This window comes from Passer montanus, unplaced genomic scaffold (genome assembly GCF_014805655.1).
Source record: "Passer montanus isolate IOZ18808 unplaced genomic scaffold, ASM1480565v1 scaffold71, whole genome shotgun sequence".
NCBI lineage: Eukaryota > Metazoa > Chordata > Aves > Passeriformes > Passeridae > Passer > Passer montanus.
This window is the reverse complement of record NW_024372259.1, coordinates 770723-786961: the sequence shown is the minus strand read 5'-3', so window position 1 is coordinate 786961 and position 16239 is coordinate 770723. Positions and strand designations below refer to the sequence as shown.

The following is a 16239-nucleotide window of genomic DNA, read 5'->3' as shown; positions in this document are numbered from 1 at the left end:
AGAGCTGCAGCATCCCTCTGGATCATAATCCAAAATCACAGTCCTCCCAAAATCCTCCCAAAATCCTCCCAAAATCACAGTCAAGGCCCAACTCCATGTTTCAGATGGGATGAGAAGGGAGCGAGGGCTGGCAAAAGCCCTTTTCTAAACACTACAAGTTTTGATTTAAGCCAGGGAAGTGTTTTGCCCCATCACACCAAACCCTGGCGAGCTCCTGCCCCATTACATGTGCCCACCCCCTCATCGCTCTGGCCCTTCTGCCCTTGCACAGCTCAGAGCCATCACCATAACCTAGACATGGTCCTGCACGTGGTGGGATCTCATATTTCCTGCCACTCCAAGAAGCATGCCTTCCCAGGCACACCACACTCCTCTTCAGGCACTTCCAGCCACCACAGCCCCCCCATCTGCACTTTACACAGAGATATTTCATCACAGCCCTCTTACCAAAGTCCCCTTTTTGCATGAGTGATGCTCAGGAACTTTGTTCCAACAGCAAACATCAGGAGGGTGTACAAAGGTCCTCAGCAGGGACCTTGGGCACCCATCCCAAACCCAGAGCTCAGCAACACATTTCCAACAACACATCCTGCAGCCTCAGCCCAAAAAAGCCACGAGGGAAATGCTGGCCCAGGAGCACAGTGTGGCAGGAGGAGCTGCAATGGCTCCAGAGCAAGGCTGGAGCAGATTGATGAATTGGCAGCTTTGTGACATAGATTCAAAGCTGCTTTATGGCTAGGAGATGTGATTTTTATAGCACCATCTTCAACGTTCTCAGATTTTAATTTCCCCTCATAAGATGGCATGTGTTCATCATCCCTTTTAAAACTCTCATTCCCATCTTTATATTTTTAATTCCTGGGGCTACAGGCTCTAATGTTTAGTTATGCAGAGTGTAAAAAAATGATAAATTATCTCTTTTCATCAAATCAAAATGTAAGGATTTTAAATTTTATTATTTAAATTTTATTGATGTGTCCCCTCTCCCTGGGATGAGGAATGCTGTGGGTAGCAGCCTCCAGGTTTATCCCCTTTCCCTGTGATATAGCCAGCAATTTTTCTGCTTGCAACTTGTTTGAACAAACACAGAATCAATCCTGGAACGGGTTGGGAAGGACCTTGAAAGATGATCTAGTTCCAACCCCTTTGCCATGGGCAGGAACAGCTTTCACTATCCCAGTTTGCTCCAAGACTCATCCAACCTGGCCTTGGACACTGCCATGGATGCAGGGGCAGCCACAGCTTCTCTGGGCACCCTGTGCCAGGGCCATGCCATGCTCACAGGGAAGAATTTCTTCCAATATCCCTTCTAACCCTGCCCTCTGTCCGTGTGAACCCATCCTGCCCTTGTCCTTAGAGCAGCACTTCTCTCCCTTCCCAGTATTTTTTGGGCTGCTTTCTGCTGTCAGTAGGAACATCAAAGGACGCAGCAATCCTGCAGGAGGCTTCTCCCAGCATGGCTGATCCTCTTGCTCCCACCCAGGTTGTGTCCCTGGCATTGCTCCTCCACAGGGACCAGGGCCTGGCGTGGCTGTTGACCAGCAGAGCAGAGCACGCCAGGATGTGGTGGGGACACAAACCTCCTCTGTTCACCACAACAGGCCTTTGTCCCCGTGCTGTCCCCTGCACTGGTCCATGTCACAACAAAAGGGGGGGGCTGAAGGACGTAACTCTGCAAATGGTCATGAGAAAAATCCTCCTTAAAAGCAAGAGGAGTGGGATGAGGTAGGAAATCCTCCCTCTAAGAATTTCAGAAGGTGCTGGAAACGGGCACTTGGGAGAGGAGCAGCAGAGGGGATGGGGCTGGAGGAGCATCAGGGCAGGACTGACAACCCCTGGGGACAGTGTCTGTCCCTGCTCCTGGTCCATTGTCCCCTGGCTGCACCCGAGTCACGCCAAAACCAGATGGCATCTCCCTGTTCACCCCTTGCATTGGTTCTCCAGTCACAGCTGCCCCCTCTGCCCCTGTCTGAGGGAGACTTTGCCCCTCAAAACACAGGAACCTGTTCTCCCTCGCAGAGGGGCAGAAAGAGGCAAGGCACCCCCAGGAGAAAGGTCATGGTTGTTTTTTCCCCTCTTTCACCCAGCCCAATTTGCATTTCTCTCTCGGTTCCCTCCGGTGGGTGGGTGCCCTGCCCCAGCCCTGACACCCAGCTGCATCCTCCCCACGGAGCCCCTGGTAGCAAACAAGATGAGGAGCAGGAAGACTTTGAAGTGTGAAGAACAAAGGTCAGATAGTTCCACCCCCAGGCAGGAGCTGAGCCCTGAGGGCAGCACAGAACATTCCAATGGCTCCAATACCACCAGCCAAAATCCTCATGTGATCCTGAGCCAAGGGACATCAGCTCACCACAAATCTCCAGGAACAGCTTCCCCCATGGGAGTGGCTTATGGAGGGGAACAAATAATGAAAATAATCAAAATACTACTACTAATTTGGCATCTGCATATCATTAAAAAGCAGGATTGGCTCTCCCTGCCTGCCTCAGCTAGGCTCTGGGGGAAGCCAGCACTGAAGGATTGCTCCTCATCAGCACGGGTCTGAGCCAAAGGAACGACTGTGACAGAGGGGATGGCCGGCACAACCGGTTTTTCACCTAAAAATCCACCTTGGCAGATCAGATCCAACACCCATCCGGTATGGGAATCCCCTGGGGGTGGCTGGAGGAGACACGAGCCACTGCTTCCCACAACGGGGGGCATGTGCTGGTCCTTGGGGGCACCAGACCGTGCCCAAGTATCCCTCACTTCTCTGCCTTTGCTTCACGCCTTCCACAAATCCAGCCCTTGGACGCTGCTGCTGACCCCATTTCCATGCTGTGGAAGGAGCACCGCCCTTCACCAACAGGTTTTCCTTCCCTGGCTTTCCCATAAGTGATCCTTGAGTGCTTCCAAAGGGAAGGCAGCACCGGGACTCGCCCACCTCCCAGTCTATCTCCTCTCCCCCTTGCCTGCCACCAGGGCTGCCTTGTAGGATTTCCTCAGGAAGGAGTTCCTGAAGGCTCACACACACAAAACAATCAGCTCTAAACAGCTCAAACACTGAGCTGTGCCCTGAGCAGACACACACCACCCTCCTCATCTCCTCACACAGGTCCCTTATACCACAGCTTTCTCAACAAGCATCCAGCAGCATTTGAGGAGGCACCTGAGAACCCCCCCTCAATCCCCACCTCAGCATTCTTCTTGTCTAAACACCAGGGAGGGATGATCCTGCAAAATCCTGGCTCACCTTGGCAAGCCCAGCTTGCCAAAGCCTCCCAAGTGATGGGTGGGCATGAGGCACCCCCAAAAAATCACCAGCTTTGGGGCATTTGCCCCCATCCCTGCCTACTTGGGACTTAGCCCCAACACTTAAGGGCAGCACCACAACAGCCCCAGGTGGAACTGGGACACCTGAGCCCAGCCTTCCCTCAGAGCTCCCCCTTCCTGGAGGGGACAGAGCCCAGCTGGTACAAATGAGGGAGAGGAGGGGATGAAGCAGCTTCTCCTTAAACACCAGCTTTGTGTTTGTCCTCCACTCGTGCGTCAAGAGTCACCATCCCATCCCACCCCTCCTCCTCATTTTCCTCCAAAGCCAGAAAATCCATTGCTGCTGCTAAATACCAAGAGCTGCTATTTTTATCCAGACCACGACCAGAGCGTGCGTTATTTTTGGTGTTTTAACTGCAGGCTTTTTTTTGTGGGAGGGGGAGAGGGAGGGGGAAAGGCAGAAGCATGGGGGAAAAATGAGAGGAATGTTTCTCTGGGAGCAGAGTTTTCCATTGCTTACTTTAAGCCAGACTAGTGTCTGCAAATAGAAATCACCACCAGAGAGCAGAGGAAACAGCTGGGAAAGAAAGGTGTGATCATGTCTACAGGCACTCCACCACTCCCACCATACTGAGAAAACCCCAAATAAACTGACCCTGGGTACCAGCTGGGTCCTATCAAGGAGTAAATCTCACAGCTGTGTAACTGGGCAAACTGGTAACAAAATTAGATTAATCCAATGAAATAAGGGGGAGGCAAGAGAGTGTTTCTGTCTATCTTCAGTGTAAAATGAGTAGTGTTTTCAAAATCAAATTAGGGGTTGAGGGGGGCCTCAAGAGGAAATTGAAGTTATCAGGGTGCTTTTTGGCATGGAAAAGGCTTTGATATCACATGGAAATAAGGGGTTTGGGAAGGATGGATGGAAAACAGGAGCTGGAGGTGGGATTTGATTTCCAGCTGGTCCGAGGCCTGGGCTCAAACTGCCATCCCATGAGGTGACAGGAGCTTGCCTGGCATGGGCTCACTCAGTTCCTGTGCTTGAAGGGCACCAGCAAGCAGGGAGACAATCTGGAGCTGCAGTGATTCATCAGCAGCTGAGTCACGGCTTCCTCTCGCCCATTAAAGTTTCTGAGAAACAAAGCACGATTCCTTGGATCCCAGATATGCTACGTGCCAAACAAAACGAGGAGGTGGCAGGTTCAAAATCCCTGCAAATGTACCCTTTTTTCCATGCCACTTGGGAAGGAGCCTTGGCACACCTTGCTGCAGGAGACAGCCACAGGGTCAAGCATCACATGCTGTTTAAATTCAAAACAGCTCCTATAGACCACTATGGAATTTGAGCTGGAGTTGGAAGGGACCTTTACAGGTCAGATATGGGGAGGAAGATGCTGGCTTAGAGCAGTGGACTGATTATATTTGTATATTCTTCCATTAATTCTCAGTTTCCTAAAGTCTATCTGATGCTTCCCAGCTCAGTTTAATGGCATTAAGACTCCTTCCCAGGTAGCAGCATTCCAAGACATCAGCCCTAGCAGTGCCACATCACCACAGCACTCCTGCCTGAAGCCAAGAGGCTGCCAAGGCACCGTGTTCAGGGGGGCCCCCGAAAATCCGGGGAAGGTGCAAGGCCAGCAGCCCCTCCCTTGTCAAGGCCTCTGCCAAATTAAATTAGTGATAGGGAAGTGTGGAGCCCCAGTGAGGCTGTTTGCCCAGGGAACGGAGCAAATATCCTGGGTGCCAGGGACAGGCTGGGCTTTCACTTTCCCATGCTCAGGGACAGGCACCCTGAAATTAATGCTTTCAGATATGCTCACCTCAGAGAGTTCTGATAATAAATATTTTTAATCAATCCTATTAGAAGGGGTTCAAAGGTGGCATTGTGCTGTCTGGTGCTGTAGAGTGGTCAGGTACTCCTCAGGTGACTGTCAGCAGCCAGGTGGCTTCCGTGTGCCCTGGGAAGGGTGTTTTCATAGAGGGATTTGGTACCACAAAAGAGGGAATGGCTGCAGCTCAGTGAAGGGGGAGAGCTGGGATGCAGGGGGTGGGATAGAACAAGGGAGAAATAGGATGGGGTGAGCTGGGACATGGAGAAAGGGGATGGAATAGGGTGAACTGGGATATGAGAAACTGAGATACAGTAAACCACATGATGCAAAGCCCAGGAATCTTCATCCTCCAGCAAAAAAAAAAAAAACCAAGGGAAAAGTTCCTGGTACTAAACAGCAAATCTTTAGGGAAAACTTGCTTGGTGTTTCTCACAGGACATAAACACCTTTCCTAAGGGTATGAGGAGGCACTCAGCACAAGCTGTAGCCTACAATGTGTGTTTCTGAGGATCTCTCACCTCTCCAACTCCAGCACTAGGGTGAAGGCAGCAGAGGCTGGCAGCCAGCTTACTTCCATCCCTCCAGTCTCCTCTGTAGCCCTCTTCCCTCCTATTCCCAGCCCTGCATTGCTCCTGGTGCTGCCAAGTCACAGTACTGGGAATGGGAGGCTGTTTTCCAGGAGCCTTGAAGGGTCAGATAGCCCTGGCTAGCCCAGCTCCACAAGTCAGCACCAAGGCTGAAGTGGTAAAACCAAGCCACTGGCTCTGGAGCATGAAGGAGGGCAAATGTGGAGATTTTGCAATCCAAAAGGATTCAGTCCAACCAGAAAAATTCCAGCAGAACATTTTTCTAGTTGCAGCTTGCCCAGCTGTCAGAATCACAACACTTTGTGGAGGCCATAGGGCCCTGGACTGAAAAGCAGCCGGGATTCAGCAATTTCTGGGTATCACTGCCATGGTGTTAAAAAAGAAATAAGTGGGAGAGAAAGTAGCAAGTGAAGGGTGGGGGTGGCAATCCCAATGGAATTGGGATCACAGTTTGAAAATATTGAATCACAGAATCAATGGAATCAAAAAAAACCCTCTCAGGTCATCAACCCAACCCTTAACTCAGCAATGCCAAGGCCACCACTAAACCCTTCGCAGCCAGGGATGTTTCCCAGGCTGAAACATCCATCGTTGTACAGCACCCAGGATGCTCCTGGATGCCGCATCACCTCGGGATGCTCCATCGCCTCCTGCCTGGCTGCAGTGCCCCCTCTGCAGGGACAGAGGGTGGGTGTGAGGGCAGGGCAGGGGTGGCAGCACGCAGGGTGGAGGTGACAGGAGCAGCCTGGCGGTGCTCAGGGGGTCCAGGGCGGTACTCCGGGCACTGATGGAGCTCTACCCACCACAGCAGCGCCATCACCGCCCTCATGCCCTCCCTGCTGTCTCCCAAAATCGCTGCTGGGAAATCCCGGGCTGCACCAAAGGACTGGTGCAGCCCAGGCTCCTTCCCTCTCCCCACAGCAGGCTCGGGGCTGGTTTGTGCCCCGCTGCCGCCTCTCCCCAGCCCAAATCCCTCAGCCCGGGCGGGCCCCTCAGGCGGTGCGCGCCCCGCAGTTCGGGTTCCGGCGGGGGCGGGGGAGCCCCAGGTGGGGCCGGCGGGGCCGGAGGCGGCGGCGGGGCCGGGCCCGGCCCATTGCCGGGAGCCGCCGCTCGCCGGGACAGCGCGCGGGACGGGGCTGAGGTAGGTCGGGGGCCCGGGGAGTACCCGAGGCTGGGCTTTATCCTCGGTGCTGTGTTACTCAAATCCAGGGCTTTTCTCCTCTCAGGTCACACCGTCTGCTTCGCGCAGCCCGCGGGGAGGGGGTGAGAATGGGGACTGGGACAGAGCGATGAGCAGCGAGCAGCTCTGACGGGACGGGTGTCCGGGGCAGTCTGCCTGGCACCGGGGTTTGGGACACCAAAACCACTGTGGTTTTGAACACCACAGGATCCCGGAGCGGGTTGATTGCAAGAGACTTTAAGGACACCTCGTTCCAACCCCTGAATGGGCAGGGACACCGTCCCCTAGATCAGGTTGTTCCAAGCCCCGTCCAACCTGACCCTGAACGCTCCCAGGGATGGGGCAGCCGCTGTTTCTCTGGCTGAGCCTTTTGTAACCAAAGCCGCAGGTGATGGACCCCAGGGAGAGCCGCGGCTGGGGCTGCTGCCCGCCGGACGGGCAGCACTGCCCCGCCGCAGTTTGGAGGAGCCCGGATGGCTCTGAGGAGCTCCCAGCGCACCCAGGGGTGACAGTGGCCCTCACCTAAACTCAAAATGATCTTTTGGCCACAGTCTCGGTGATGCGGTGCCGGCGGCAGCCGCGCGTGTGCAGACCGTGGTGACGAGTGGGCTCCAGGCAGCAGCTTGCAAAATAGTTTCACTTTAACCCTCTTATCCAACATCCTTATCGGTAGTTTTCCAAATCACTCCCTTTAGGGAATGAAGGCATTTACGCGTGGCTTCTGGCAGGAAGGTTTGATGGTGGTGGGAGCGAGGTGAAGCTTCAGCTGGTCGTGTTTGCTGGGTGGTGGCTTTTTGTGTTTGTCTTTTACGTTTGAGGAAGGTCTCTGTAGCCTGCTGCGAGTTCTGGGAGATCGGCGGCAAAACCCTTCTTAGTCACCATTTCCGAAACAGCAACGTGCAATCCCTGCTAAGGAAACTGCTCACCCTCGGTGTCAGGTTTCATCCAGTTTTCCTTTAAGTCTGCAGGTGCAGGCAGGGAAAATAGGTGCCACTGTGTGTGACAGCATAGCTGTGTCCCTGCTGGGTGGATCAGGGAGCTCGCAGGCTGTAACAAAATTTAGCCTCTCCCTGCCTGAACCACAGCTGTCACTGCAATGGAAAGTTGGTATAAAGCTGACATCAAGCCAGTAACAGACGGAAATGGTTGTTTAATAATGTGATTCCTGCTTTGCACTCCTTAGCATCAACTGCACCAAGTGTGGTCTCATCTGCATGAGGGAAACGGGGGTGGCCGTAGGTCAGTTGATTTCATGTCACCTCCACAAGTCCTGAGGTGCAGCTGGCCACAGAGCACAGGAGTGTTGAAATAATCCAGAAACACTTGGGGCACGCCCCAGAGGTGCCCCCAGAGCTGCCACTGCTCTCACTTAGAGCAGCCTCACTCCTGCCTGAGTCAGGCGGCATCTCACCCGAGAGGAGCAGGTTGAGCTTTGTGAGGTTGGAGGGAACTTCAAGAAGACATAAGAGCCTGTTGAGGGTTGGGCCTAAAGAACTTAACTAGCAAAATGACCTCCACCTCTCCCCTCTGCCACAGTGACACAGCACAGCAGTTTCCAGTAAACTGCAGCTTCTCTGCAAACTCTACCTCCATCCCCAGTCGCTGCGGTCGCTCTGCAGCGCACAGGATGTGGACAAGCCAGCATTGCCAAGGCAACACCCTCTGTTTTGGTTTCCCCATGCCCAGGCTGGCAGCCTTTACCCCTCCAGCTCAGCCAGGCAAGCCCTGCACGCCACAGTTTGTGGTGCCATCACAAGCTGTCCCTCAAAAGGACCTTGTTTTCCACCCACGGCCTCCCATAAGTGCAGAGGAGTGGCAGATGCTCCCCACCCTTGCAAACCAGCTCTTTCGAAGGCAGCGTGGATTAAAGAACCTCATGGTGGATGTGCAATATTGATTAAAACTTACACAAGTGGCACGAAGCCCTGTCATGCAGAGCTGCCTTCAGCTGGAGCCATCCATCCCTGGCCACAGGAGTTCCCAGGCGAGTTTCCATGTCAGCTTTCCCCTGGCTCTGCCAGCACCAAAAACAAAGAGCTCATTTAGCAGGATGCTTCACAGCCCTCTCTGAGACACAGCCCTGTCTCCCAGTACCTCCCTGGCCCTGTTTTTTGGTCCCATATCTTGACCCAAAAAAACATCTGACCTCCCAATGGCAGCTCCACATGCTTGCAGCAAGCAGTTCACACCCATCCTGGACCACAGCATGCAAAGCAGCTCTCCACGCTCATCCCCCCTCTCTAAGGGGAGATGTCACACCAAATTGAGCAGCAGCATGGATATTCCTAAATGCAGCTCCTCGTGGTGCACTCAGGTTTTCAGCTGGCAATGGGTGGCCTTGGGTAACCCCTCTGCCCTTGGAGTTGCTGCCTCCAAACACATCAGTGTTTCTACTTTCCCCTCCCCATTTTTTTTTAATATGAAACTGAAGAATCCCATTATTTAGCACACAGACACCCCTTCATCTACAAAACAAAAAGCAATGCAGACACCAGAAAGAAAAGGCATTTGAAAAGCAGCTGCATGGGCTTGCTGAAGATGGCCCTGGGATTTGGGTGCTGCTTGGTCAGGGCAGGGGCAGGTACCTCCACCTTCCCCTTCCAAGGGATGCACATTTGGCTTGCCCAAGGTGGCCACATGTCCCCAGCTGGACACTTCCCAGTGACAATCAGCCAGGGACACGGCAGTGCATTCAGTTTAAAGTGGAAACATATCAAAGGGCTTTGCTTTTTTTGTTTTTTCTCCCCGTTCTTTTTTCCTCTGCAAACAATTAATTAGAAGTTTAAAAGGAAGTTCCAGCCCTCCTTCCCTACCCAGAAGTTTAGAGGCAATAAATATAAAGCAGTTCAGTGCAGGAATAAAACTGTACATCCTGTTTTGTCTGAAATTAAGGCGGTTGTTGTTAGGGGATTGTTTGGATTTTTTACTTCTTTTTTGGAGTCCAGTGTATCATAGGCATCCTGTATTCCTGCCTGGATAATGAGCTGTCAGGATGCTTATGGATAAGTGGCAAACCTGCAGCATGTGGATAACACTAAAGAAAAGCTGCTCTGTTTATTTATGTTGCAGTGTAACCTTTGCTACAGCTGCCCCCCCAAAACAACCTAGGTGAAGATGAAGGTCAGGACAGGGAGCAGGCTTTAAGAAGTGGCTCTCACTTATCTCCCCTGTGAGCAAAAGCAGATCTGGGATGCTCCCAGTTGGCTCCAGGCAGGGGGTAGGGCAGAGGCTGTGTGAGATTTGAGTCTCTGAGTGGTAGCCTGTGATTTCTCAGGTGGGGATATTGATCATATTTCTGTCCTCTGTTGAGTAGTGGAATGAGGGAATGTGAGAAAAACAACCAGTTTTGATGCAGCAGACTGGACAAAAATCCAGTAATAACTCTGAGTGGTAGCCTGTGATTTCTCAGGTGGGGATATTGATGATATTTCTGTCCTCTGTTGAGTAAGTGGAATGAGGGAATGTGAGGAACAGCCAGTATTGATGCAGCAGACTGGACAAAAATCCATTAATAATAATTAGTAATAACAGTAATAATAATAAACTTCTTCCAGCCAAAGCCAAAACCACCTCCCAGAGCACCGCATTTCATTTGGTAAATCTCAAATGATAATTTTTTAGAAAGGCACCCAGAGAAATTCACGTTCAAAAGAGAAACCAGCAGCTAATTGGGGCCAGCTCAGCTCATGCAAATCAAAGCAATAAATCCACAGTCTGTTTCTGAGGGACATGGATAACCCCCTTATTTTTAACAGAATCTGAGCACTTGTGGAATCCCAAATGAAGAGCCTGGCATCTCTGCTGAGGGATTCAGCTCCTGAGGTCCTGACAATCAGGTCTGAAAGCCAGCAGCCAGAGGACACCAGTGATACCAGACCCTGTACAGTTTGTAGGTCCCAGGAGAGCATTTTGGAAGGCAGGATTTCCCTTGGGAGCTGCTTTTTAGGGGGCTGCCCAGGAGCTCCTGCCCAAGCAGCATCACAAGAGCTGTGGTTAGGGCTGGGTGGGACCTGTGGCTGCCTTTTTGGGCAAGGCTGGTGCCTTGCTCTTCCTTTAGGCGTGGGGTGTAATGGCACAGCGAGGCACAAGGAAGCACAGTGGTGCTAGCTGGAGAATCCTAAAACTCTCCATACAAGAGAGCATCCCTTAGCAGGTGCCAAACAAGGAATAAATGAGATGCAAAGCAAGGAAAGGCAGTGCTGCAAACATGGAGGATTCAGCCAAAACCAGCCTGGATGCCTTTCTTGTCCCTCCCTCAAGATCCTCGAGGTCTGTGAGAGCTGCCAGAAGAAAAGATAAGGAGTTACAGGGGACAGGTGGAGCAACCCCTCTAGGACACCTTTGGTGTTCAGGCTGTACCTCTCAAGTTTTTTGGTTTTCATTTTACTGTGCCTCAGTTTCCTGTCCTGGACATGTGGAGTTTTACGCATTCCCTCAAAGGGCTGCAGGGCTTGAATCCCAAAGGCTGGCAAAGACACTGCTGTAAAACGCTGAGCAAGGGTGAAATAGGGAGCCTGATACTGCCCCTGCCATCTGTACCACCTCTAATTTAGTGACCCCTATTGAACCAGAACTGCAAACTTGCAGCACAAAGGCCCCTGCTCTACTCAGATGCTTTGCCTGGCCACAGGAGGGAAAGAAGGATGTGAGCAGAGGCAGCAGCTCCCTGCCCCTGCAGGAGGGCTTCCCTGAGAGCCCTGGCACTCAGCAGCACCTCTCCCTCCCTGAGGGAAGAGGAAAACCTTACGTCAGGCCACAGAAATGCTTCTCAGCCCTGCCCAAACCCTTGGAGCAATTCCCAGGTGAGGCACAGCAGCAGCAACTCCTCCTGCCAGCCAACCCTTATCCTCCCCTGCTGCTGCCTTTGTGGCCAGCCCTGGTACATGCAGTGGGTGCAGGGCTGCTCACTGGGCTCTACCAGCTGAGCATCACCTGTGAGTCCCACTGAGCACAGTCCTCATCCAAAATACAGGTGGTTCAGCCACAGCCCCCACACCAAACCTGCTGGCAGAGCCCAGGGTAGCAGGAACAGACCCCGCATCTGTGCTGCCCATCCCAGACCATGAGCCTGGCCAAAGATACCTTAATCCCAGGATTTGGTATAAGGGGGGACCCGTGACACATGGAGTCCTGGCTCCTGTGGCAGTACTGTGTTTCCACAATGGTCACTGACCTACATCAGGCAAGTCCCTTCCTAGGGCTTCTCCTGCAGACAATATTCCATCTGCTATGAAAGAAGTCCTGCAAAGGGCTAATAGGAGCTCCGTGCTGTGAGTGCTCAGCCAGGGCTGATGTGTAAATCCAAAGGGGCAGCATTTGTGCTTGGCTAAATTCCTAAGCAAGTAAGGATGCCCAAAGCCCTCCCTCACCCATCCCCACAATCAAGAACAAACCCCAGGAGATAGGAGGCTGTGTTTCTCAGATGAAGACACCCAAAGGGACATAGCAGGTAGCACAGTCCTTCCCCCACAGCTCCAGGCCCCTCCATGGTGGGAGACATCTTACCCTGCTGAGGCTTAGGCTGTTCTGGCAGCTCCATGGAGAAAACTGCTGAGGGAGCAAGCACCTGATCCATGTTGTTTCTTGTCTCTGCAGGCACCATCCAAGGACTCTTGTGGAGCCCACTAGCTGCTTGCAGGAGCTGAGCATATCTCAAGGTGCCTTTCAAGCACAGGGAGCAGCACAGGCAGCCTGCTGAGGAGCTGACATGCAGCAGAAGATCAGCTCTTTCTTCAATTCCATCTTGGAGCTCATCCGTACCAAGCATGAGGAAGGCGTCTTCAACACCGTCTGCCTGGCCGTGCTGTTGGGTCTACCCTTCGTTGTCCTCCTTGCCTTCATTTTCATCTGCTGCCACTGCTGCTTCTGCAGAAGGAGGGGAGAAAGCATAGGGAAAGGTGGCCCCAGCAGCAATGGGCAGCTGCATGCCGAGAGGAACAAGAAGAAAAAGAAGAAGAAGAAGAAGCAGGATGAAGAGGACCTGTGGATCTCAGCTCAGCCCAAGCTGCTCTTGCTGGACAAGAGACCCTCCTTGCCCATCTAGCAGACAGGAGGGTATTCAGGTCCTCTCCTCTGAGATGCCACCATTCCTTTCACCTGTGCACCAGGAGGGGCGAGGAGACACCAAAGCTGCTGCCACTTTGTGGTGACTTTTGACAGAGGCTGACCCCAGCACGCTGAAGGGCCAACAGGAAACAAGGCACAGGTTGTGCAAGCCTCTTCTCCCCCACCATGACAGCACGCCCCGGGGCAGAGACCCCTGCAAAGGACAGGTGAGCACACAAGGGTGACTGCCACCGGGTCCTACGTCCCTGCTGCCACGAGCACAGTGCACACCCGTGGGGCTGGCACACAGCAAAGGGTGTGTGAGGCTCTCCCTCTGCTGCCAGCACACAGACAGGGTGCACAGGACAGCGTTCACCCACAGACCAGCCACCTGCACGCTCCCCCTGCACAGCACAGACTGCTGTGAGTGAAGCAGGCACAGACACCTCCTTTGCTCACCCTGCCATGGAGATGGCACAGCTTCACTCTCGAGGCTCCGTCCAAACCCAGCTCGCTTTACAGACACAAAGCTGAGTTACCCCACAGCTTAGAGATGTGCCACCTACCAGGCCACCAAACCAAAGTCTCTTGTGAGCACCTGAAGCTAGATGCCCTCAGCACAACCTTAGAGACCTCAGACACCATCCTTAAGGCAGCACAGCAGAAGGATGCCTTGCCACCTAGGCTAGAGGCAGGACGGAGAGAGAAGGCTGCCACACCAGCCCTTTTGCACCAGCACTTAAGAAAACGCCTTCCTTAAAAGACTGTTTAATACAAACTTGCCATTAAAGAGCTCACCATGCTTCTGCAAGAGCAGAAACACAACCTGAGGCTGTGTAAAAGCTTTGCTATGGGCATTAGAGTTATTTATTAAATGACTACTAAAGAAGAGCAGGACCAAAGGCCCCTCTGGAGTGGGACCAGGGACATGGAAGCAGTATTGAAGCAGCAGACATGGTTTCCTGGCACACTCAGCCATCACCTCTCCCTGCAGCCCTTGTGCCATGTGTCAGACACACACACACAGACCCATGAGCAGGTGCTGCCCTAGCTGATGCCAGCTCTGTGTGCTGCACTGAACAATTCTGTATGGCTGTCAGGCTGACCAGCTCTGGGATTTTGAATGTGCTGTAGAAGCAAAGTAAATTCCATGTGCACAGTCATCCCTTACACAGGGATACATTATATGCACCTCTCTCCATCCTCCTGTTCCTTGGAAAGATAGTTCAGCTGGGCACAGCAGCTAGTAGGACCACACACAGCTCTCATCCCTGCTCTGCTTCCCACCTGCCCCACCCTGGCTTGTGTTTCCATCCTCTGTCCCTTGAGCTGGGAGTCCCTGTGCTCCCCACTCTCTGCCCCACCAGGCTCTGTCTCCCTCATCTCTTTTTCCATGTGTGTGATGAGAAGCCTCATCACATCTGGGTTTTGCCCTGTCTGCACACTGGATGTCTTCCTTCTATTTTCCTCCAGTTCTTAAGCTGCTGGAGCAGAGCAGAGCTGCCAGCCAGAGCCAGGCATCTGGGGAACAAGCAGCCAAACCCACGTGGGCAAGCCTGGACAGAGCTGCTGGGCACAGCTGCTTCCAGCCCGGGCAAGGGTGATGCCACCTTCCCCTCACTTGGAGGACAAAGCCACCAGCTGGGAGCAGCTGTTTGTGCCACCCAGTCCCAGCACAGCCTGTTTTGTCCAATGCAGGCAGGGCTGTGATGGTCACATCATGTCACAGGGTTTGGCTGCGTGTCCCAGGGTTTTGTGCTGGGAACAGCCATGAGGCTGGGCTCCTCCTCACACAGCCCTTTAAATTGACCCCATATGTGCCTTATTTTCCAGTTTGCTTTGTCACCATTGAAATTAGTGACTCTTTTCTGCTCCAAAACAGGAAGCAGCATATAATGGTATAAAAATTAGGATTTGCCACATGTCATGCTAGGAAAGGCAGAAATAGCTCTGATCTCTGTCCCAAGCTCCCAGTCTAGCCAAGATCCTGGAGCCTTCTTCCTTCCCTCCTTTCCCCATCCAAGTGCTTTTCTCAGCCCTCCTGCCTCCACACTCTCCCGGTGGCCAAAGAAGCCCATGCAGGTGCTGTGATGCAGAGGCAGGAGCAGCCCTGAGGCAGGGTGGTGCTGCCTGGAGGAATCAAAAAAAATAATCAGAGTAAAGGGAAACACGATGGGAGGCCAGAGGCTCAGCCAAACAAGCAGAGGCATGGAGACAGCAAGCACTGTCAGAGTACAGCCTACCTGGTGTGGAGGTGCCAGGCTTTGCTGGGCTTCCTGCAGGAAGGATTTTCTCCAGAAAGCATAGCAAGTAACTCTTCAAATGGGGGCAAGCAATTCCTGCAAGAACCAGAGAACTGCCAGGAAGATGTGAGCTTTGGATCACACACATCTCCGGATCCAGGCTTTGGGGAGTTCAGAGCTAGGTCTGAATTTCAAGTGTTCCCCAAAACCATGATTCAAACCACCCCTGGGCTGGGCAGGGAGGGACCAGGATACAGCCCTGCCCTGATCCATCCAACCAGTGGATGGTCTGAGCCTCCACACTGCCTAAAGCACGGGGCTGGCTTCCTTGGTGTCTGCTGTTTGAGCTAAACCATGCACTGAATCGGCTGCTTCTGGAGGAAAAAGCAAAAGAGCAGCAAAAGCCTTCACTAGAACCTGTTATCCACCAGCTGGGCAGCTGGAACCCTGCAGCACCCACATTACCAAGGGGGCAGAGATGCACAGTACAGAAACTCCTGCTCTCCAGACACCCCAGCCCTTCCTCCCACAACTGCATTTCAGTATCAGCCTTCAATTTTCCTGAACAAGTCCATGCAACAGGGAACAACAACAAAACAAATCTTGTGCAATTTTTTTTTAAACCAAAAATAAATGACTCTTAAACTGCAAACAAACACTGTATTTCGATCTCTTGGTCATGTGTTTATTTTCCTGGGGAAATCTTTCTTGTACCTGTGTCCTGGCTGTAGATAAGACACAGGGAGAGCTCAGCAGCAGAGGCTGTGCAGTATCTGCCTACAGCCAGCTGTGCAGCTTAGAGATTTCTTTTTTAAAGAAACAGCTTAACTTAATCAAGTTAATGGCCTTGCTTTGTTAATGAGCGCAGCCAAGCTGCTCTACCCAAGGGCAAGAAGTAGTGGGAAGAACAAAAGGTTTGTGCTGTGGGAGGTGGGCTGCAGGTTTGTTTTTTCTTACGGAGGGAGGATCAGCAGCACGGACTAGTTAACCCCAGTTGGTTTTGATCAGACAAGTATTTCATGGTGTCTGCAGCTTGCTGGGCAGAGACTTTGCAAATCCCACACCATGGAGCTCTGCCTTTGTGAGGGCAAAGAATAAAAACC

At 52.6% G+C, this 16239-nt stretch overlaps 1 protein-coding gene and 1 long non-coding RNA gene across 2 annotated transcripts; one reads left to right on the top strand and one right to left on the bottom strand.

Moving 5' to 3' along the window:
• Positions 1-6716: 6716 nt before the first annotated feature.
• On the top strand, positions 6717-15792 carry KIAA0040 (KIAA0040 ortholog). The gene is made up of 2 exons (XM_039730252.1): positions 6717-6809; positions 12444-15792. Exon 2 carries the CDS (start codon positions 12556-12558, stop codon positions 12889-12891), a length of 336 nt encoding a protein of 111 aa, XP_039586186.1. The 5' UTR covers positions 6717-6809; positions 12444-12555; the 3' UTR covers positions 12892-15792.
• On the bottom strand, positions 7982-12487 carry LOC120512209. The gene is made up of 2 exons (XR_005629960.1): positions 12354-12487; positions 7982-8862 (listed from the first exon to the last, which is right to left on the bottom strand). It is a non-coding gene; the product is annotated as an uncharacterized LOC120512209 (long non-coding RNA).
• Positions 15793-16239: the final 447 nt, after the last annotated feature.